Source organism: Stomoxys calcitrans, chromosome 2 (genome assembly GCF_963082655.1).
Source record: "Stomoxys calcitrans chromosome 2, idStoCalc2.1, whole genome shotgun sequence".
Taxonomy (NCBI): Eukaryota; Metazoa; Arthropoda; class Insecta; order Diptera; family Muscidae; genus Stomoxys; species Stomoxys calcitrans.
In genome coordinates this window covers 1,698,602-1,721,603 of record NC_081553.1, presented here as the reverse complement: position 1 = coordinate 1,721,603, position 23,002 = coordinate 1,698,602, and the positions used below count along the sequence as shown (strand labels likewise).

Genomic DNA, 23,002 nt, shown 5'->3' with positions numbered 1-23,002 from the left:
TCACTCTTACTATTCATACCACTTAAAGACAAAACAAAAACATTCATATATGACATTGTAATTTATTTATTGAGAAGTCGTAAATCATTTTTATTTTTCAATAATGCGATTTAATTGGATTTCGATTTTTGGATAAAAATATACACATAGTTCTGTACTGTTATGCTATATTTGTAGAAGAGGTTTGCTAAATTTAAAAGGGTAGAAGGAAACAGTAAGTATACAGTTACAACAATTTGTATTTTTTTATACATAGATGCTTGTGTGTGAATTCAATATCTTTACAACAATGTGATAATGACGAAATTCTAATTACTATGAGGTAAATATATATGTATATATCCACAATCTAACGCGTTTTAGCTCAAGTTATGCGCGTTAGATTGTGGAGGCAACTCCCAAATACTTCTGATGGTCTTGCCATTTTAAGTAGACCTTTCCCTGTCTGTCCGTGTGTCGAAATCTCACATCCATCCAAGTTCATAAATAGATATTTACAATTTCCTAAAAGGCATTCCATTAGAGAACAACGAGAACTCTTCTCCAATTTATATATATGTATTTATATTCGACTTCGAACGGGAGATGCAAAGCGAAATTCTTTGCGGAGATGTTTTTTATGGGTGAATGTCTCACAAATCTCTACGTGTCCATTAAGGAAAATCTTTTCAAATGATCTTGTTCTCGTTTGGGTGCCGGGCCATAGCTTGGTTAACCCGAAGCCTTTCGGGTCGACGCAGTCCGATTTAAGAGCGCGGGCTCATGTAACACTATGGAACAGCGAAACAGTCGATAAAATTGCAAATTTTTCCCATGAACACTCCACTAAAAAACAGGGGCTAACTTCTCATATATCAATGATTGCAGTCCAATTCAAGTTAAAGTCAATGATAAGGGGCCTCCTTTTTATAGCCGAGTCCGAACAGCGTGCCGCAGTGCGACACCTCTTTGGAGAGAAGTTTTTTCATGGCATAGTAGCTCACAAAAGCTCACCCCTGAACAAAGTTTTTTCTGATAGTCTCGCCAGGATTCGAACCCGGGCGTTCAGCTGCGTAGGCGGACATGCTAACTAAGCGCACAACAAACCGATTATTGGCTAAGGTGTATGTCCATAGTAGAAAGGGGCAGATGCATATTCGCACCTTCTTTTCAACCTAACCTAAGGTTAGCTGAAGCAATATGTGCCCGCAGAAAAAGGGGTAGCAGATATGACTGCTTTATTTGCAAGCATTGGGACTGTTGTCTTAGCAAACATTTCGCTCTGCTATTTTAGCCAAATTAAATCGTCTTTAACCACATTGAATTCCAAATATTTTTCGTAATCATTTAAAATATGGACTATCGGTTAAAATTATCCCACCCAAGCGGTGGTGCTTATTTGTCAGGTATTTTGTTTCACACATATGTAATTGTCATTAATCTTTCCATTATAATACAAAATATTTGAATTGCATGACATTTGGCACATAGAATAGTCAAACTTCTCTATAAAGTTGCAGTTGGGGACCGACGAAATACTAAATTATAGAGAAACTGACATAATTTAGGTTTAATGTGACCTATGTGCAAAAATAAACAATCAAACATGAGTACATGAATACTCAGGCATTCAAAAATGTACTGGGTACAGATGACGTTTCCGTTTTTATACCCACCAACATAGGATGGGGGTATACCAATCAAGTCATATCGTTTGTAACACCTCGAAATATTGATCTAGGAACCCAAAAAGTATATATATTCTTGATCGTCTCGAAATTCTGATTCGGACTAGCCATATCCGTCCGTCCGTCTGTCGAAATCACGATAGCGGTCGAACGCGTTGAGCTAGCCGCTTGAAATTTTGCACAGATACTTTATATTGATGTAGGTTGTTGGGGATTGCAAATGGGCCATTTGGATATAGCTCCCATATAAACCCCTGGAAGTCATAGTGTTCTATTTTGACTTCCTACAATCTGTGTATAAACTGATATTGATCCCATATAAACCGATATCTCGATTTGTCCTCTTGTGCCCCTGGAAGCAGCAATTTTCATCCGATTTGGGTGAAATTTTGTACATGGTATTCTGTTATGACTGCCTAAGTACGGTTCAAATCGGTCAAGAACATGATATAGCTCCCATAAAAACCGATCTCCCGATTTGACTTCTTGAGACCTTACAAGTCGCGATTTTTTCCGATTTGGCTGAAATTTTGTTTATAGTGTTCTGGTATGACTGTTAACAACTGCGGCAAGTACGGTCTAATTCGGTCTATAACTCCGATATTTTAGCAGAATCCGGCCGAACTGCCTGCTAGGCTTTTACTTTAGAGTGCAGTAGACGAATTGTTAGGTCACATTTTTCATTTTCTTAGGGCCTTCACCAACTTTGTATACTATACAGCCCTATTCTTCAATAGATACACCTTAACGTTTTGCCATTTTCTTGTCCCTCGGCCGATCATGAAACAACTTATTTACGAGTGATATTTTTTCTGGTTTGTTTGCAATTTTTCTGTCAGTTCATTTACACTGTAGTATTACTCACACATCACTGTTTTGTATGTTTTTCGACACACAAAGCAAACAAAAAGCATTGCTTGGTGTTTACGAGTATTTTATAGAAATTTTTATTTGTGGCTGTCTGCAAGTGGGTTGATGAACAACACTGAATGGCTTGTTTCGATTCACTTTTTGGGCGAGTTTCAATAGAAAAAAAACAGTTTTTCATAAATTCGTTATAGAGCGAACTTGCGCACTAGAAAATATCGTTGCTGAGAAATATTCGTTTTAGAGAAGTTCGTTATAGGGAGGTTCAAGTAGGTAAAAATGGCTGGCAAAAAGTTTTGTCTTCAATTTTATTCGTTATGGAGAACAATTCGTCAAAGAATAGTTGGTTATAGAGAGTTTCAACTGTTTTTAAATATGCCCAAACAAGAGACTTTTGTGCAGACAAACTGCTATGTCAAAATTGGTAACTTTTTTGGGATTCCATTCCTCTAACGTTACATTTTGCTATGGAATAACCCATACATTCTGGAAATCTTTGCTAGGCTTTTCGTATTCAAATACTTTTCTCATAGTAATTTTTACCATCATTTGAGAATTTCAAATGAAGCTAATTTCGGTTGGGATTCCATTCCTCTAACGTTACATTTTGCTATGGAATAACCCATACATTCTGGAAATCTTTGCTAGGCTTTTCGTATTCAAATACTTTTCTCATAGTAATTTTTACCATCATTTGAGAATTTCAAATGAAGCTAATTTCGGTTGGGGAATCATAATTCAGAATTTCTCTAAATTGGGACTCTTTTCCTGCCGACTATAATGTAGGAGAGTACATAATTTCAATAATTTGATATCCTTTTTAGCCTCGACTATTGTTGATTTGCAAGTTGCGTGGGGGGATTTGATGTGGTGACTGTTGTTGCTGTGGTATGACTCTGACTTGGGGCTGTTCCGCGTCGCTGTCATCATGGGGGCTGCTGCTGGTGTTTGTGGTAATGTTGGGCTGTAGAGCTTCTCCGATTTCATCGCACGTGTTGACAGTTGTGTGGTAGTGTGCTGGATGGGGGAGAGGAAGGCGGATTGGAATGGTACTGTGCTGTTGCTGCAGTGTCGCTGAAGGTTCTGTGGTCGCTGCTGATGTTGATCCTGCTGATGTACCAAGGTTGCCATGTGCAGGCGGTGCTGAATGGATGACTTCCGTATGGTGTTGGTGGGGCTGCTGGTGATGTCGGCTGACTGGTCGGGTCTTTAAAATACTTAAATCATTAACATTTTCTAAGAAACTTTTATGAGCTGACAATTGTTTCACACTTTCAACATCCTTTTTGAGTTCCTCCATGTCCCGCTTGAGTTTGGCACGTCTGTTTTGAAACCAAGTGATCACCTGCAATGGCAGCAAAATACATTCCCATTTGGAGCAGGGTCCATACATTAGCGTTTGTTTGTATTGAAAGCATTGTGAAAATCAACTTTTTGGACTAACCTGTGCATTTGAGAGACCCAAACCGGCAGCAATTTCATCACGGTCAGCTGGCGAAAGATATTTTTGGTATAGAAACCGTTTCTCCAGTTCAAAAATCTGATGATTAGTAAAGGCAGTACGACTTTTTCTTTTCTTCTTGGGATTTGGGCGTGTGGCAAATATGCTTAAGGTGGCAGGATCTGTAAAAACAAAGTGAATGTGGAAAATTATTACTATTTAGTTAAAGTAAATAAATATTATACAATCGGATATTGTCCGGCGGCAGACCGCACGGTACTCTGTTTCTATTACAGAAAGAAAAACAAACAAGTAGTATATATGTAAACCCCATTTCGTCATCATCCGGTGAAAATTGGATAACTTAAGCACCCAAATTCGGCACCACATTGGGTGGTCTAATATATATGTCACTATTCAATTTTGTAGAACAAAATATTGGTCTTTTTGGCAGATATATCCAATTATAAACCGATCTGAACCATACTAAGGTCGGATATCGTGAGGCTCAGAAAAACTCACAGTTTCAAATTTCAGCGAAATCGGATAATAAATAAAGCTTTTATGTCCCCTTATCGGCAGACCGGTCTATATGGCAGCTATATCTAAATATACTCCGATCTGAACCATATTTGGTTCAGATGTCGGGAGGCCTAAAATTACTCACTTTTTCAAATTTGAGCGAAATCGGATAAAAAATAAAGCTTAGACCCTTCATCGGGAGATCGGTCTATATGGCAGCTATATCTAAATGTGGACCGAACTAATCCATATTTAGGTCAGATGTCGGGAAGCTTAATGTTGCAAAATTTTGAGTGAAATCGGGTAATAAATAAAGCTCTTATGGTTTTCAGACCCTTTATCTGTATATAAATATAGTCCGATCTGTGCCATATTTGGGTCAGATGTTGGGGGTTTAAAACTGCGCACTATTCCAAATTTCACCGAAATCGGATAAAAATAAAGCTTTTATGGCCTTCAGACCCTTTATCAGGAGATCGGTCTATATTGCAACTATATCTAAATATACTCCGATCCGAACCATATTTGAGGCAGTTGTCAGGAAGCCTTAAACTACTCACTGTTTCAATTTTCAGCAAAATCGGATGAAAAATAAAGTTTTTATGGACATATGCCCGTTCAAGAACTTAACCAGCGTGCATCAAAAAGACTTATCTGTGTGATTACAACAGACGGACGGACAGACAGACATCGTTAAATCATCTTAGAATTTTAGACGATCCGAAATATACAATATATACCTTGTAGGGTCGGAAATTGATGTTCCGATGTGTTGCAAACGGAATGACTAAAAAACGAATATACCCCCTATCCTACGGTGGTGGGTATAAAAACCTTGTTCTTATAGTTAGATAGAAAGTGTTAAATGTAAATAAATATCGACGGTTTAGATATACAAAATTTCGTCTTCAAAATGTCGTCGCTATACACATAAAGCTGGAATGTGTCATCACAAAAAACAAAAAAAAAAAAAATATATAAATTTTTCCTTGTTTATCAGATGGGCTAACCCCTAAAGTGGCTTTCTAAAAAATTAAAAATTTTGTTAATAGTGGGAAGCAGGTGAGCGGATGGCAATTTAAATTTGAGGGCAAAATATATACTTTATTACCAAAGACTTTCATTGGTGTCTTATTTTGTCCTAGATGTGCGTTTTTTTTTTGTTTTTGTAAGGGCCGGCCCCATAGATATATCATTTGTCCCGGTCACTCAGCATGGTGTTAATTGTGTGCAGTGGGTGGACCGAAAACGTCTGTGCTAAATGTGGATACCAGATTGGAACTTCACTCCCATAGACATTTGCTTTGCGAATAATTTAGCCCCGGTCGGCCTATATGGCCGTTTGGTGTTATTTTTGCTTGGAACCAGATAATAATATCACATTTGTGCTCTTAATATGGTTGATTATGATTTCTCTTATGTTATAACTTATGAAGAAGTCAACAACTGGAACATGCCATTAACAAATTTGTTTAATCCATGAAAGATTAAAAAACTTAAAATCATGTGAGTCAGTATTCGTTAATCCGTACCTAACAAATATGATCTGGAATTTGACGGACACACAAAAAAGACCTGTTTACCAAGTGATGGTATAAAAACATCTTATCGTAAATGTGTTGTAATTAATTAGAGAAGAGGTGTGAATTTTAGCATGAATTCAAATGAATTTCTTACGATTTCGACTTATTTTGTGTTGCTGATCAGCCCACGAGAAAAAAATAGATAATCCCAATGACGTAGGATACAAGAAGTTAGTTTTTTATATTTTTAATGGATCAACATTTTCATGAATTCAAGTGTAGATCTTTTAATTGATAGATTAGATACGGTGTTTATTGTCATAACATGTTCTTTGGTGTAGAAACTATTGATAAAGACATTAAAAAATTTTATGTCAGTCTATTAAATATTTGCATGGATTGCCTTTGAATAGAAATAAACTTGAAACCAATTTAATCACATGCGGCATGGAAAAAGACATTTTCAAAGCGTTATTCATTGAATAAAGAAAACTTTAAAGTGTTCTGTAAACACATGTATTGGTTATTTGGAATATTGGTTGGGTTTATTGAATGTGTACCTTATGTTGTAAAGGGTGATTTTTTAGCTACTTTCTTTTTAGCAACACTGCTTTAAAGAGCTCACGCACGTTTCGTGCTTTGCTTCAATGTCAAGCAATTTGAGTTTGGTCTATAATTTAATCATGAATCGTCTATGGCTCAATGAGTACGTAAATTAACTGAATTTTCGGTTTTGGAGTGATGATCAGCCAGAAGCATTGCAAGAGGTACCAATGCATCCAGAAAAAGTCACAGTTTGGTGCGGTTTATGGGCTGGTGGCATCATTGAACCGTACTTCTTCGAAGAGGATGCCAATCGTAGCGTGACTGTGAATGGTGAGAGCTGCCGTGAGATGATATCCAACTTTTTTTTTTTACTCAAACTGCAAGAGCTTGACTTGCATGATATGTGGTTTCAAATAGGCGGTTCCACATGCCACACAGTACGCGTAACAATGGACTTATTGAGAGACGAATTCGGTGAACATTTTATTTCATGTTCGGGACCAGTCAATTGACCGCCTAGAGCGTGCGATTTAACGACTTTAGACTATTTTTTGTGGTGCTGTGTTAAAGCTCATGTCTATAGAGACAAGTCCGCTTCAATTGACTCATTGGAAGACAACATTGAAGCATTGATTCATGAGATACCGGCCGAAATGTTGGAAAGAGTATGCCAAAATTGGACTAAGCGGATGGACCATTTGAGGCTCATTCACGATCAACACTGGCATGATATAATCTTCAAACATAAATTTATATGGACCGTACTATCGACTCAAGTAGAGAATGCATGTATTTTTCTGAATTCTATGTGTTTTTTAACTACCATAGCTAAAAGATCGCCATTTATTAGAGGGCACAACTTAGCGGGCCCGATTCGTATGTATATAAAAACAAACAACAAAAATTTAGTTTCTCTGTTACCTGCAGATTCAAAAATGTAAGAGCCAATTTATTCTCAGAATAAAAAGTTTGGTTACCCGGACCTTACCTCAATTTCGAAAAACGCAATATCTTGGAGATGGGAGCATCAATTTAAGCGACATTTTATTTCTACCATTATGGTAAATAAGGATTTTCTCTTCCCGGCTGTTTTCATTTCCCAGAATTTGGCGATCGAAAATTGCCTAGTAAATGGCGTACCACAAATGGGTAAAATTAATTTTTCGTCGACAAATGCGATCCATGGTGGAGGGTATATAAGATACGGCCCGGCCGAACTTAGCACGCTTTTACTTGTATTTACTAAATTTCATAAGTTTCCACATTCCTGTTTATTTGTCCCCTTGTTTGTATTTGAATTAAAGTTTTAAATGACTGTACATCCTAGCCGACTTTCAACTAGTGTTATTCTGATGCGTATGAATATAGAACCCTGGCAGAACACAACATTTTATTGCAAAAAACACAAACAGAAACTCGAAAATATCTCATATCCCCAAATCGGAGTCTATCTATTCTAAATTCCAACTGGACTCCGCTAAAGATGATGCAAAAATCTCTATTTGTGAAATTTTAGACAAATTGGAACGAAAGAGACCTACACCTAAAGTTAGACCGATATGGACTATATTCGCATTTTATAGACTTAAGATGTTTAATCTGTCGATCGATCTAACATTTAAAGCTTTATCAAAATATGGGCTGGGATGAGTATATTATAAACAAGTAAAAGCGTGCTAAGTTCGGCCGGGCCGAATCTTATATACCCTCCACCATGGGTCGCATTTGTCGAGTTCTTTTCCCGGCATCTCTTCTTAGGCAAAATAAGGATATAAGAAAAGATTTGCTCTGCTATTATAGCGATATCAAGGTATGGTCCGGTTTGGACCACAATTAAATTATATGTTGGAGACCTGTGTAAAATGTCAGCCAATTCGAATAAGAATTGCGCCCTTAAGGCCCTCAAGAAGTAAAATAGAGAGATCGATTTATATGGGAGCTGTATCGGGCTATAGACCGATTCAGACCATAATAAACACGTATGTTGATGTTGATGAGAGAATCCATCGCACAAAATTTCAGGCATCTAGAGGCTCAAGAAGTCAAGATCCCAGATCGGTTTATATGGCAGCTATATCAGGTTATGAACCGATTTCAACCTTATTTGTTGAAAGAAAGAATAAATTACGTTTTGCAAAATTTCAGCCAATTCGGATAGGAATTACGCCCTCTAGAAGCTCAAGAAGTGAAGTCCCCAGAATTGTTTATATGACAGCTATATCAGGTTATGAACCGATTTGAACCATACTTAGCACAGTTGTTGGATATCATAACAAAATACTACATGCAGAATTTCATTCAAATCGGATAAGAATTGCGCACTCTAGAAGCTCAAGGAGTAAAGATCCCAGATCGGTTTATATGGCAGCTATATCAGGTTATGAACCGATTTCAACCTTATTTGACACAATTGTTGAAAGTAAGAATAAAATACGTCTTGCAAAATTTCAGCCAAATCGGATAGGAATTGCGCCCCCTAGAAGCTCAAGAAGTGAAGTCCCCAGAATTGTTTATATGACAGCTATATCAGGTTATGAACCGATTTGAACCATACTTGGCACAGTTGTTAGGTGTCATAACAAAACACGTCGCGCAAAATTTCATTCCTATCGGATAAGAATTGCGCACTCTAGAGGCTCAAGAAGTCAAAACCCAAGCTGTATCAAAACATGGACCGATATGGCCCATTTACAATACCAACCGACCTACACTAATAAGAAATATTTGTGCAAAATTTCAATCAGCTAGCTTGACTCCTTCGGAAGTTAGCGTGCTTTCGACAGACAGACGGACAGACGGACGGACGGACGGACAGGCGGACGGACATGTCTAGATCGACATAAAATGTCGCGACGATCAAGAATATATATACTTTATGGGGTCTCAGACGAATATTGCGAGTAGTTACAAACAGAGAGACGAAATTAGTATACCCCCATCCTATGGTGGAGGGTATAAAAATTGTTCTCAATTTCATCAAAATCGGATATGAAATATGAAAAGTAAAGGAATGAAATATGAAAAGTAGAAGGCCTACATCAGACTCACTTACACTATTGTGCAATTGGACAAATGGCACTACAGTTCGAATATATCTTCTGATGCCATAGAAGCCTAAATTTTAATGCCTGCACCTAGACTAGATTATTCATTTATTTATTATTGTTCCCTCTTAAATCAATCGCCCGTTTCACTTTTTATTAGATTTGGTTCAAATGAGAACATTGGTCAACAGGTGGACAAAGCACGTCAGCTGTTAGAAAAACTGTTGTTTTTCCAATGTTTTTTTCAGCTGGTATTTAAAAAGTTGATTTTTACCGGGAATTCCCGGGATCGGAGTTGGAATTGTGGGACTGTAATATGGGCGGGAATTCCTGGGGCGAGATTTCCAAATGAAAATCCCTAATCGTAATTTAAAAATACGAAACTTGTCTAAAACATTGGGTTCTAATAGATTTGGGTATACAACACAGTGACATGGAGAGGCCCATATGGGGGTCAAATGATGATTTTTAAGAGAAGAGCACAAATTTCATATCAAGATTTAGACCCAAAGTTGTGGGAGCTCCCCGGCCTCCATTAAACCTCCCAAATTGACATTTACACCAACATCCGCTTTGTTGCAGTAACGATACTAACATCTAGAATCTCATGCTTTTTTCTGTAGACAAAAAGATGGCGTACAGATACTTAAAGATTATTTGTCTTAATCGAAAGATTTTTGTACAGATTGAGATCCAAAAACCGAATCTTCTAATATATATGGTGCCATTAAATTTAACTGGTTGCATTTCGATCACTGACCGATGCTAGTTTAACTTCACAGATGACTATCTCTTATTTTTGAAAAATTAATTTGTGTGTCTTTAATTGCGGTAACGTTTAACAATATTTTGACCTACATCGAAAAAGCTTTGCTCATTAATATACGGGATATTCTTTAAATAAAATCAAAATGGTCCTGCATGAATTTTGTTTAGATTTAAGAGACAAGATCCTGACATAATAAATCCACTCAACTTCTGGCTTTTTATTGTAGAAACTGGGCCAATTACTTATCATCCACCACCATCCGACAATGATATACAAAGGCGAGTTTTACACACTTCTCACATTTGATTTGAAAATTCATTCACATCTGTGTTGTTTTTAAGTTTGTGCTGCCAGTTTTCGACATCAAAAAAATAAAATCTGTTTATGATTTGATGGCATGCGATATTAATGTCTGCCAAATTGAAAGTGAATTGATCAAATTAACTGCCACGATAATGATTTCTCCATTCACTCACATGTGTTGCCCACTTTGTGGCAAACGGCGGTGGGCTAGGGACTAACCAAATTTCCCGAGAAATCGACACCGCTCGCCGAATGGGGGGAAAATAAAATCAATTTGAGCGATGTGATTGTTTCAAATGATGTGGCCAACCTTTCAGTATAAACGAGCGTTTAACTCGAAGAAATTTATAGATAAGCCTGTGGAGGCGCGAATCGTTTGATGGAAACGAATCAAAAAGACCAAAACATAACGCCAGACATTCCACCATCAAATGCCAAATACTTTTATGGCTTTTCATTATAATCCGTATCGGTTGATCTTTGCCGATTAACAAGAAATGCTGCTCATCAGTTCGAGAGGGGGATTTGTCCAGATTAAATATGTGTTTGGCATGTTTAGAGGTGATATTTTATTAGAGTTTCTTCCATAGAACGCGGGATAATGGGGAAAGCCTCGCACAAAATATTAACTCCAAAATGAAAAAAAGTATTTTAAGCAATTTTAGGGAGTCAAAACTACGAAACGGTAAACACATATGAGAGAAAAGGGAAGTAACTATTTAATAAATTGATATTGGGCAGATGATATTACACTTGAAGATACAATTGAAGCAAGTTAAGTTCAGTCGAACGAACTTGATACTAATTCCAACTCTTTATACAATCGATATCTCACAATTGTCATACGCTAAGTGAAGCATGATTGAAACGACCATTAATTTTTGGTGTTAGCTATGCAAATGAATTCACTTTAGTGAAGTATCGCTTAGCTGAAAATACCGCTAAACTGAAACAATTTAACAACCTAAAATCTGTGTTTTTGTGGAACAAAAATCGGATAAGGGACTGGTGGTACATTGTTTTTGAATTATACGAATATATCTTCGCAGCATGTATATTTAAAAACTTCACATTATATGACCTTTGAGCAATTTTATTCCTTTAAACGAATCATTGATTAAAAAATTTTAAATTGCTAACAAGCTACGGCGTTGCCGCTACAACAGGCGAAATTTGTAGGCCTTTCACCAATCTCTTGCTTATGTGAACATCATTTAACAACTTCGGACATAAAAGTTTATATATTTTTTCATTTGATATATATTTTTCTACTTTCACTCTCAGAAACTTTCAAAAAAACAAAACTTTATTTGTAACGGGCGTTACGGACATATTAATCGTTTTGTCACAAAGTACATATATTTTAATTTAACTTTATTTTTTCGTTAACCCAAAACACTTAGAACATACTTGTTAAAAAAGTATATTATTGCGACAGGTCCCAAACTTGCCAAGGGATAGGTCCTCTGGTAATAGGGACCGGTCCCAGTTCTCATCCCCTAACATGGAAAAAACCTATCACTTTTATAAGGGTTTGTGGCTTGAGGTGACGAATTGCCACCATTCTTGCAACGTAGGATGGGTCCTGGGACAGTTCGAAAAGGATGAGTATTTATAAGGGGATACCATTAGTTAGAAAATATATTAAACGGATGAGCAATTTTTGACGATAATTAAGAGACTTTAAAAAAAATTATTAAGAATCGTAAGTTATGACAATTGAAACTTTTCATTCACAGCAGGAAGTGTCCTGTAATAGGTAACTGGTCATGCAGTTTAGGACAGGTATATTTGGGGCCATTGACTACGCATTTCCCTTAGGGTTGGTATAGAACTTTTATTACGCATGTCTACCATACGATTACCCCAAAATTTGACACAATGATTTGTTAAATACCCCTCGGTACCCGGACAGAATATTGTTTAGATCGGTCCATCTGTAAATCAATAAGTACCGTTTTTTACCTTGTTCCGCTAAAATTTATTTGTTTAAAAAATATTTCTGTCTCTTACACATTGCATTTAGCCAAGAATGTAATTTGTTAGATTCGTCCTTCATTTTCTGAATACATTTCTGCATTTTATTTTTGCACTACATGGTCTTGGTCCTAACAGTTTTTACGCTTTTTTTTATAATTGGCAAAGGATTTTCCAATAAGGACTTGACAAGTTTGAATTTAATTTGTGAACGCACTCTTATACCAATCATCTAAACTTAAAATTTTCATTATGGTAAAGTACACAAACACACAACTTCTGCAACTCATAACCATTTACAAATGAATTTCGGAGTCGGTGACAGCTACTTTAAGAGCAAAATTATCTTCGGAGACGAAGCTCATTGTTGGCTTAATGGTTAAGTCAATAGCAATATATGTATGTGTTATTGGTTAGGTGAAAATCCAAATGAGCTTCACGAATCAACACTTCATCCACAAAAAATAACTGTTGTGCGCATGCCGGTGGCGTCATTGGCTCATACTTCTTCGTCGACGATGCCAATCATCACGTTATCGTGAATGGAAAACGCTTTCGCACCATGCTCACCGATTATTTTTGGCCTTAATTGGAACATATGGACTTGGATGACGTGTGGTTTTAACAGAACGGCGCCACAAGCGCCGGGAGTTATGCACTTCAACCTTAAGATTAATGTGCAAGGACTGACTAGCATCCAAATTCTTAGCATTATTCAAGGACATATTTTTAAAATCCTTTATATTGTAATGGTTTGAACTAGCATTGAAAGAATTTTACCATTGTTGAAAAACCGTGGTGCCAATCCGGCCTATTGTAGGGAGACGTTCAGCTGTAATTGTTTTCATGAAAAAGCGAGAATTTTTGGGACTTTTAGAATAAAAGTTACTATAGTCTGTTACTGAAGTCAATGCTTTCACTTTTAAGGCTACCGCAAATATTAATAAAAATTTATTTAGAATTTTATTTAAAAATTTTTGAGTAAGGGGTTCAGTTTTCGTGGTATTGCCCATAGGTAAAAAGTTTTTTACGGGAATGGAAAAATGCGTCCATATAGGAGCTGTTTGTTTCAAACACAATCCCTACTGAACTTCCTGTGGAAAGCTTTATTCATTTGGAAATTAACTTGTTTCAACAGCCATATGGGTCCTTTAATTAATACAAAAACTTTGTGGAATGAACATTTTAAAATGCTTCATAATCTATGAAGTGCCGATGAAAAAAGTACCGAATTCTTACTAAAAAACATCACAAATTGGTATCAGCAAATCTTAATCAAGATAAGCCACGTCCCATTTACCAGCAAACAAAGAGCAGCACACAGTGTGCCTGCCCACATACACATATAGTCCAAAAAAGGGCTAAGTCATCGCTTAAGTTAATACATTAACATCTAGCCAAAATAAAAAGAAACGACTCAATTAGTAATGACCTCTCTCTCTCTATATCATTCCCTCCTACCGCTCTAATAAAAAAAACTTACGCTTTGTAAGTGTTGGAGCATAATGAAAATCTATTAGCCAAACAAGCTTCTTTGGGCCATAAATTTTATCTAAACCAAAAGGGCAAAGCACTGAAGGTGACAAGTCTGGCTATTTACCAGAACATTGCCAGGACCATGGCTGAAGAAATTGAAAGTGTGCCCGGTCGTCGGGCATTTTTTTTTTTGGATTGCCATTGTCCTACATAGACAATGTACATGTCGGTTGTTTGCTCATTCCCGTTCACTAGGCGGGTGTTGTTCGGTTCGTTATGATTAGTTACGCCGGTGATGACATTATTTTCGTTATGTATATTTTGGCTCAGACGAAGAAGACGAAAAGATCCATTGTTCCATGCGTGTTCATGTTTTTCGTGCTGTCATCATTGTCCTGCTGAGGTATGAAACATTTGTTAAGCAGATGACATTAAAATTATGACTATTAGTTATGGGCCCCGGCATCAGACGTGAAGGGAGTTCCATGACATGTGTGAGCCCATAAACTTACATTATCTGAGGATAATGGGTACTTACCAAACAGAAGTTCTAAAGACACAAAATGTTCATTAATATTGTGTGTATTTTTCATTGTAATGTTGTTGCAGTTCAAAGAAGACCTGCGATAAATACGGCATCAAAAAGCAAATGTGGTTGGTTTCTTTGTTTATTTTAACTACTATATTTCTTTATACAAATCCGTTAATGCGTCATATTAACTTTGCTATTTATTTTTAACAAATGTCACAAATATTCAATGGATTGTGGGGTCCGTGGGGAGCATACGGTTTTTTATGTCCATCTGTATTAGAGGGCAATCAGAAGGCCACAATGATCGGGCATCGAAATTCATTCGTAGCCTATTTTTAAAATGACCTCATCATTCGATACTAGAGATTGAGTAAATTCCCAAGTACTTACTCATACTAACCCAAAAGCTGGGTATGTATGATTTTGCAAATGTTTTGGCAATCTAAAACTTTTTCCAATTACTTTTAATATCAATAAATCCGACCCTGTTAAATGGAACGAGCTCTTGAGAACTCAAAAGACGAGTTGTGTTAGACCCCTACATATTCTACATATTTTTGGTGAATGTGGTCCAGATTGGACCATATTTGGATTTAGCTGCCATATAGACCGATCTTTCAATTTAAGACTCGAGCCAATTAGAGGCACAACTTTCAGTCAATTTCGTTGAAACTTAGAACAGTGAGTTGCTATAGACCCCTACTCATGTTTTCAAAATTACATTGGTTTCAACAACACAAAAGACATGTGGACAGTGCAGATCGGATGAGAAAGTCATTCCAAGTCGATTGGGCTACAAGCTCTTATCTTTCGTGGAATAGTTTTATATAATACTATCTGGCCCGGTGCACTTCGCTACACCCTTAAATGGGTTTTGAAAATAGATTTTTCGCAAAATATTTTGAAGCTAATGTCCAGGGTATCGAGACATACAAGGCTATGGGTCCTTAATTGATTCACATTATACAAATTTTTTGACTGTCAAATGTTCATGCAATACTGAATATATGCTGGTCCCACTAATGACTAAGGTTGTCTCAATCTCATAATAGGTCAAATGACTATCTTGCAATATTAGTTGGCTTTTGGAACAACAACTGATTTGGGACGACCTTCACGAAATTCGCCTTGGAGTGAACTACGACCTCGGTTGAAACGAAAATGTTCACGATTTAATTCCATTTTTTGGGCGAGACGAATATTTTAAGTTACTGTAAACAACATAAATAGCGCGCATATGTACGTACCCTCTTATAGTAGGATAGAACTCCCATTGGATTTTAAATCCGTTTCAAGTTTTAAATTAATAAGGCTATCCTCTGTTTCATAAAATATCAGGAAATTTGTTCTAGCCATTATTAAGTTTAAACAGAACATACAAACATAGGGCAACACTTTCTTTTTTATATGTTAGACTAACTAGACCGGTGCGTTTCGCTACACCCTAAATTAGCCTTTTGAAAATAAATAAATTTATCAAGGCATTTAGGGCTATGGGTCCATTTCGGGCCCACTCTAATTGATTTGTTTGGTGTATTTGTTATCCTCTTTCAAAATCATGTCACAAAGCTAACTCAAGTTGGAGGTCAAAATTTAAAATGTTTTGGCGTTTTTTTTTGGGATGGGCGAGCACTAGGCCTCTTGGGGCCAATTTTTATACCAAATTCCTACTCTACTTTTTAAGATTTTTCACTTGGTACCCACATTGTCCCAATCGGCAAACATGGCAGTTTGCGTGGGTTTTGGGGTGGGTCGTCCCCCAAGTCATGTTATATACCAATGATGTGTCTTTGGGTTACAATAAGAGGATCATACTAAATTTAAATCTTTCTGATTCGATATAGCCATGTCCATCTGTGAGTCTATGTATTCCTGTAATCAAGGCGCAGGTAGTGTTTATAGCAAAATCGTCACGATCGGTTAAGATTTGAATATAGCTCACATTGAGTTATATTGTATATATAAAACTCAAGTTGGAGGGCAAAATTTTAAATTTTTTGGCGGTTTTTTTGGGGTTGAGCGAGCACCACGCCTCTTGGGGCCAATTTTTATACCAAATTCCTACTCTACTTTTTAACACCTTTCACTTGGTACCCACATTGTCCCAATCGGTAAACATGCCAGTTTGCGTGGGTCGTCCCCCAGGTCGTGTTATATACCAATGTAGTGTCTGGGTTACAATACGGGGGTCATACTAAACATAAATCTTTCTAATTTTATGCAGCCATGTCAGCTTGTATATGTGTTCCTGTAATCAAGGTGCAGGTAGTGTATATAGCCCAATCGTCACGATCGGTTAAGATTTGAATATAGCTCACATATATATGTATTGCTGGATTTGCACTTATAACGCAGTAATTTTAACCGATCTGAACCAGATTTGGAATGCTCCGTTGCCGTTCTAAGCACGTTTGTAAATTTACACCAAAGAAATATAGCTCTCAATTATATCCACCACCCGATTTAATTATCATAGGGAAGGTGCTGGGTATTATATAGTCGGCTTCGCCCGACTTTATAAATGGTATTTTATGTGATTTCCGACAATCATTGCAAGTACTGTCCATATCGGTGTTTAACTTCATGAAGCTCATATACAGGGTGGCTGATGAAAGCCGCTACCAAAAAAAAATTTAATAACTTTTTTTCTATTTAATAATAATAATTTAATAATTAATTTAATTAATTAATTAATTAATTTAATTAATAATAATTTAATAATTAATTTAATAATTTAATTTAACATGAATAAAAGAAAAATGTATTCCATACACCGAAAAAAAAATGTAGCAATATTCATCATTGTAGCAATATTCATCAGCCACCCTGTATATTTGAAAAAGTTATTCAAAGAACCTATCGCGCTTCTACTTGTTATTCCCTCCACCATAGGTGGTGGTATATTAATTTCGTCATTCTATTTGTAACAGCTCGAAATATTCGTCTTAGGCCCCATAAAGTATATGTATTCTTGATCGTCATGACATTTTAAGTCGATCTAGCCATGTCCGTCCGTCCGTCTGTCTGTCGAAAGTACGCTAACTTTCGAAGAAGTAAAGCTAGCCGCTTGAAAATTTGCACAAATGCTTCCAATTAGTGTAGGCCGGTTGGGATTGTAAATGGGTCATATCGGTCCATGTTTTAATATAGCAGCCATATAAACCGATCATGACTTCTTGAGCCACTAGAAGGCCCAATTCTTATCCCATTAGGCTGAAATTTAGCATGAAGTGTTTCGTTGTGACTTCCAATCACTATGCTAAGAATGGTTGAAATTGGTCCATAACCTGATATGCAGATATATAAAGCGATCTGAGGTCCTGACTTCCTGAGCCTCTAGAGGACGCAATTTCTGAAATTTGCTGAGATTTTGCACGACGAGTTTTGTTACGACTTCTAACTACTGTGCTAAGTATGGTTGAAATTGGTCCATAACCTGATATGCAGATATATAAAGCGATCTGAGGTCCTGACTTCCTGAGCCTCTAGAGGACGCAATTTCTGAAATTTGCTGAGATTTTGCACGACGAGTTTTGTTACGACTTCTAACTACTGTGCTAAGCATGGTTCAAATCGGACAATAACCTGATATAGCTGCCAAATAAGCCGATCTTGAATCTTGACTTCAATCACCGTTTTTGAAAAAGATATGTAATTGCTAATATTTTCAATTAAAACAACTAAAAAAGTTTGGCCGAACCGAAATTTAACTTTTTTGAAGGTCATAATGGTATTTTGCGTACCAAATTTTTGTCAAATCAAAAATTAATGCTTCCAGGAGCAATTGAATGCTATTCGGGAGATGGGATTTTGTGGGAGCTTTAAAAGATTATAGACTGATTTGGACAATACTTACCAAGGATGTCGGAAGTCACAACAAAACACTACATGTAAAATTTGAGGCAAATCGGCGAACAATTGCGGCTTCTAGAAGATCAAGCCAAGTTCAAATTGGGAGATTATATACCGATTAGGACCCTATTTGGCACGACCGTTCGAAGTCGTAGCAAAACACCACGTGCAAAATTTCAGCCCAATTGGATAAAAATTGCGGCTTATTGGATGTCAACTCGTAAAATCGGTTTATATGAGACCTATAGCAGGTTATACACCGATGCAGACAATACCTGGCAGGATTATTGGAAGTCATAACCGAACACCACGTGCAAATTTCACTCAAGTCGAACAACAATTGCGGTATTCAGGGGCTCAAAGTTCCCAACCAGGAGATGAATTTATATGGAAGCTATATTAGGTTATACACCGATTTGAACCATACTTGGAACGATCGTTGGAAGTCATAAGAACACTCAGCCCAATCAGAGAGTAACTGCAGCTTCTAGAGGCCCAAGAAGACAAGTTAATCGACCATTGTATATGGGTGCTACTATCACGATATGGCCCATTTGCAATCCCCAACCACCTACATTAATAAGAAGAATGTGTGTAAAATTTCGAGCGGTTATCTTTATTCGTTCGACTGCTAGCGTGATTTCCACAGACGGATGGCGGGGGACGGACAGACTTACTAATATAAATTTAAAATTTTAAAACGATCAAGAATATATATACACTTTATGGGGTTCCAGACCAACAATTTGATGTGTTACAAACGGAATTACTAGATTACTATATCCCCATCCTATGGGTAATTAAAACAACGATGCAATTTGTGAACATTTGAAATAATTTTTTTATTGATCCAATTTAAAATTTGATTGAAAATTTTCGAACCAAAGTAAAGGAGTTAAATATTTCATATGAATACACGGATTTGTGAAGTTTTAGTTACAATCTTTTTCCTTAACAATTAAATAGTATAGTACCGTCATACACAGAAAAAAAATAGTAATTGTTTTCGATCACGAAATTTATTGATGCAATTAATTTTTTAAATAAAATTTGCAGCAATCACAAAAATGATAATACCAATCACAGTTTTTGGAAAAGGTGATTGAAAATTTTCTCTTTAAAAAGCCCTTTTATTTAAGGATTTGATGGAAAATTTTGGAAATTTCTAATTAATTTTTTAATAGGATCAATTTAAGATTTAATAGAATTTTTTAAAATTCAAATTTTTTTATTGCAAAGTTAGTTTAAAAGCCAATTTAAACAATGAAAATGTGCGAACGTTACTAAAATTTTGAGTTAGTCGCACTTCGAAGGGCGCACCCACTATTTCCATGTAATTTAGTACGTATATAGTATATGTTAAGCTATAATAGGGATTTAATTGATTACTGAAAATTTGAGGGCCATAGGTCCTTTGGTAGGCCTTCGAAGTTGATCACCAAAGTACAAAATTAAGTTTTACTGCCAAACGCGCATTCATGCTTTTGTGTGCGGGATATCTTTTATAGCGTCCAAGAAATACGACTAACAAATTTTTTCATTGAAACTTTCGCAGAGTGCCGTCGCTTAATTTGTTGATTGTGAAGGCGTTTCTCAACTGTTTTTAAATTTGTTAACTGATTTGGATAGCTGCCAAATGTTTAGATGCATTATACACCAAAGTTTGATGCTTCGGTCATAAGTTAGCAAAATCAGCATTTTTCAGTAAAATGACAGTAGAGACCTCAATCCTTGGATGGCGCAAAAATATGAGTTACATTTCTACCCGGCAATTCAATTTAGGACCTGTTCATTATTATCAAAAATTATTTTCTGTTGCACGAATGAATGCACTTTTGTCTAAACACTAAAATACATTTATTCCTTTAAAATATTAAAAAAGGTCACGCCCAAACCGCTTTGAACTAAATTCTTGGGAAATTTTTTTTATCATTTTGTGCGCATGTATATGTAAGATTTTATATAATCTTAAATAAAACCTCATCAGGGATATGAGGTTGTAAAAAGTCAACACCATAATTTTCATCCGTTCCCAAATGGCAGACTTATTTTTACAAATTTTTTCCCATCCAACGCTACGAAAAACGATGCCAATGTGTAGGACAAAAAATAAAATATACTTTATAGTGTCTAAGATCATATTTTAGTTAAAAAAATCCCGATTCATATAAAACAATGATTGAAAGAATTAATTACTTAACTGAAAATTATACATTTGGCTAAATTTCCAATCATAATAGTAATAGAAAAAAGCTCAGATTCAATTAAAACTAATTGAATCAATAATTTTTTTAATTGGAAACTTTTTATTTTGAACTTTATTATTGATTGAAAAACATTTTTGTTATATTTTTTCTGTGTAGTTGAGGGTACATAATTTGTATGCCGGTACATATAGTTCTCTTCCTAAGAAAAGCTGGCGAATTTTCTGGTTTGTCATTTTAAATATGGCTCGCAAAACTAAGTGATCATGTTGACCAACCTTTTCGTTGTTTCTTATTTAACTCGAAACTCTTGCCCTAATTGGTACGTCCTTTGTTTACATTGCCCCCATGTTTATTTGGTTTTTATCCTTTCAATTTACTTTACTGTACCAGCGACAGCAATATTTCCTTTAATTATTGTTTACTTAAACACGTATATTTTGCCTGTTGTTCATGTTTTCGAACAGACCAATTTTTGGGTGCGAAAGTGCTTTAAATTGATATCATTTCGTTGGACAGAAGCATTCAGTATTTATAAGGAATGTAAATGGGGTAATTTCCTTGCTCTCTTCAGTGGCCGATGGCCGAAAGCATTTCGGACACAAACATTTACAATTATAATGGCGCGTATGCTGTAATATGTCGGTTAGCCCTCGTGGTCAGTGCTCATTTGTCATAGTTTTTTTTTTTTTTGTTCAACCCGCCAGCTGCGTTTATGTGCTCTCTGCGTTGTTGGTATTGTTTAAAGCGGTCCCGAGAATGTCCTCCTCCTATCTTGGCAATTGCTTCGCCCCAAGTGGTTGTTGTTTTCTCTCTTGTGGATGCAGCCAAAGCAAATATTTGTGTTTGTTGGTGTCAACACATACAAAATTAAAATTTTTATATCACACAAGCACACACACACACGCACACTTCCCTCTATATGTCGAATTTTCGTATGGATCTGTAACTGGCGTTTTTGGTAAATGTTTGTTTTGCTCTTAATTCATTTGAACGCCCTTTATTGAACATTAAATGCGATGGAATTTGTTGTTTTGGTGGGTTCGAATGAGTATTGTTCCTCATAGTTTTTGATGTTTAAGTTAATGATGGCACAACGGCGAAATTATATCTGACTTCAAATAAATATATACAGTTTTTAGAGTTTGTAACTTCTTGATGTGTAGTAGAGTTGTACACGTGAGCAAAATGTATTTGAACAGAAAGGCAATACACTGAAAAAAAAAGAAGTTGCAAAATCATGCACCATTATCATAAACTGGCGTTACACAGTGGGCGAAAAATCGAAAAAAAACTTATAAAAAATATGTTATTTGACAACTGATAGATAACACGTTGAAATTTGAAATGATTAAAGCTGAGGTGTCGAGATCGAGATCATGTGCAAAATTTTAAGGCCCTATGTGGTCCGGGCACCTCTTGGAAGGCCCTTAAAATTGTTTACCTTGGCCTTTGGAAAAATTGTTCGGGCTGCCAAATCTTCATTTGTGGTCCGATTTTCGAAATGCTTTCTTTTTCTGGATAGTGCTCAAAATCCCTACAATATCTTCACTAGTTTCGGGGATATACGGGTTTTAATTGGCTTCGTATTTTGCAATTTACGAAGGCATTTGTAGTTCGATTTTCGATTTGGATTTGTGGCAATATTTACAACGACTTTGCCAAAAAAAGTCTCCACATCTGGTCATTATGTCAAAATGTATATAGTGTGACAGTAAAACTAGTTAAAAGGCGGCCGTGCTGAACATTGGATACCCACCACCTAGGGTATATATGTAAACCAATTTTCGTCATAATCCGGTGAAAATTTCGACGAAATCGGACAATAAATACGCCTTTTATGGTCCCGAAACTTTCTATCGAGAGATCAGTCTATATAACAGCTATTTATATCAATATCTGGACCGATCTGAGCCAAATTTAAGACGAATGTTGAAGGACCTAAAACAACTCACTGTCCCAAATTTCGGCGAAATCGGATAATAAATGCACCTTTTACGGGCCCAAGATCTTAAATAGAGAGATCTATATGGCAGCTATATCCAAATCTGGACCGATCTGAGCCAAATTTAAGAAAAGTTTTGAGGGTTCTATCACAACTCACTGTCCCAAATTTCGGCGAAATCGGACAATAAATGCGCCCTTTATGGACCCTAAACCGTGAATGGAGAGAGATCGGTCTATATGACAGCTATATCCTAATCTGGACCAATCTTGGCCAAATTTAAAAAATTATGTCCACTGGCCTAACACAACTCACTGTCTCAAATTTCAGTAAA

General features: G+C 36.3%; 1 protein-coding gene across 4 annotated transcripts in view; it reads right to left on the bottom strand.

The window, feature by feature from the left end:
* Positions 1-252: 252 nt before the first annotated feature.
* Positions 253-23,002, bottom strand: part of LOC106089423 (homeobox protein B-H1) — a 97,454-nt gene continuing 74,704 nt past the window's right edge. For 2 of the 4 annotated variants that reach the window (XM_013255265.2, XM_059362472.1), the window contains 3 exons: positions 3,979-4,157; positions 3,794-3,879; positions 253-3,741 (listed from right to left, as the gene is read on the bottom strand). In XM_013255265.2, the coding sequence (XP_013110719.2) occupies positions 3,273-3,741; positions 3,794-3,879; positions 3,979-4,157 (734 nt within the window). In that variant the 3' untranslated portion in view covers positions 253-3,272. Of the gene's footprint in view, positions 3,752-3,793; positions 3,880-3,978; positions 4,158-23,002 lie in introns of all 4 variants that reach the window. The other 2 variants (XM_013255266.2, XM_059362473.1) reach the window with 2 other exon arrangements.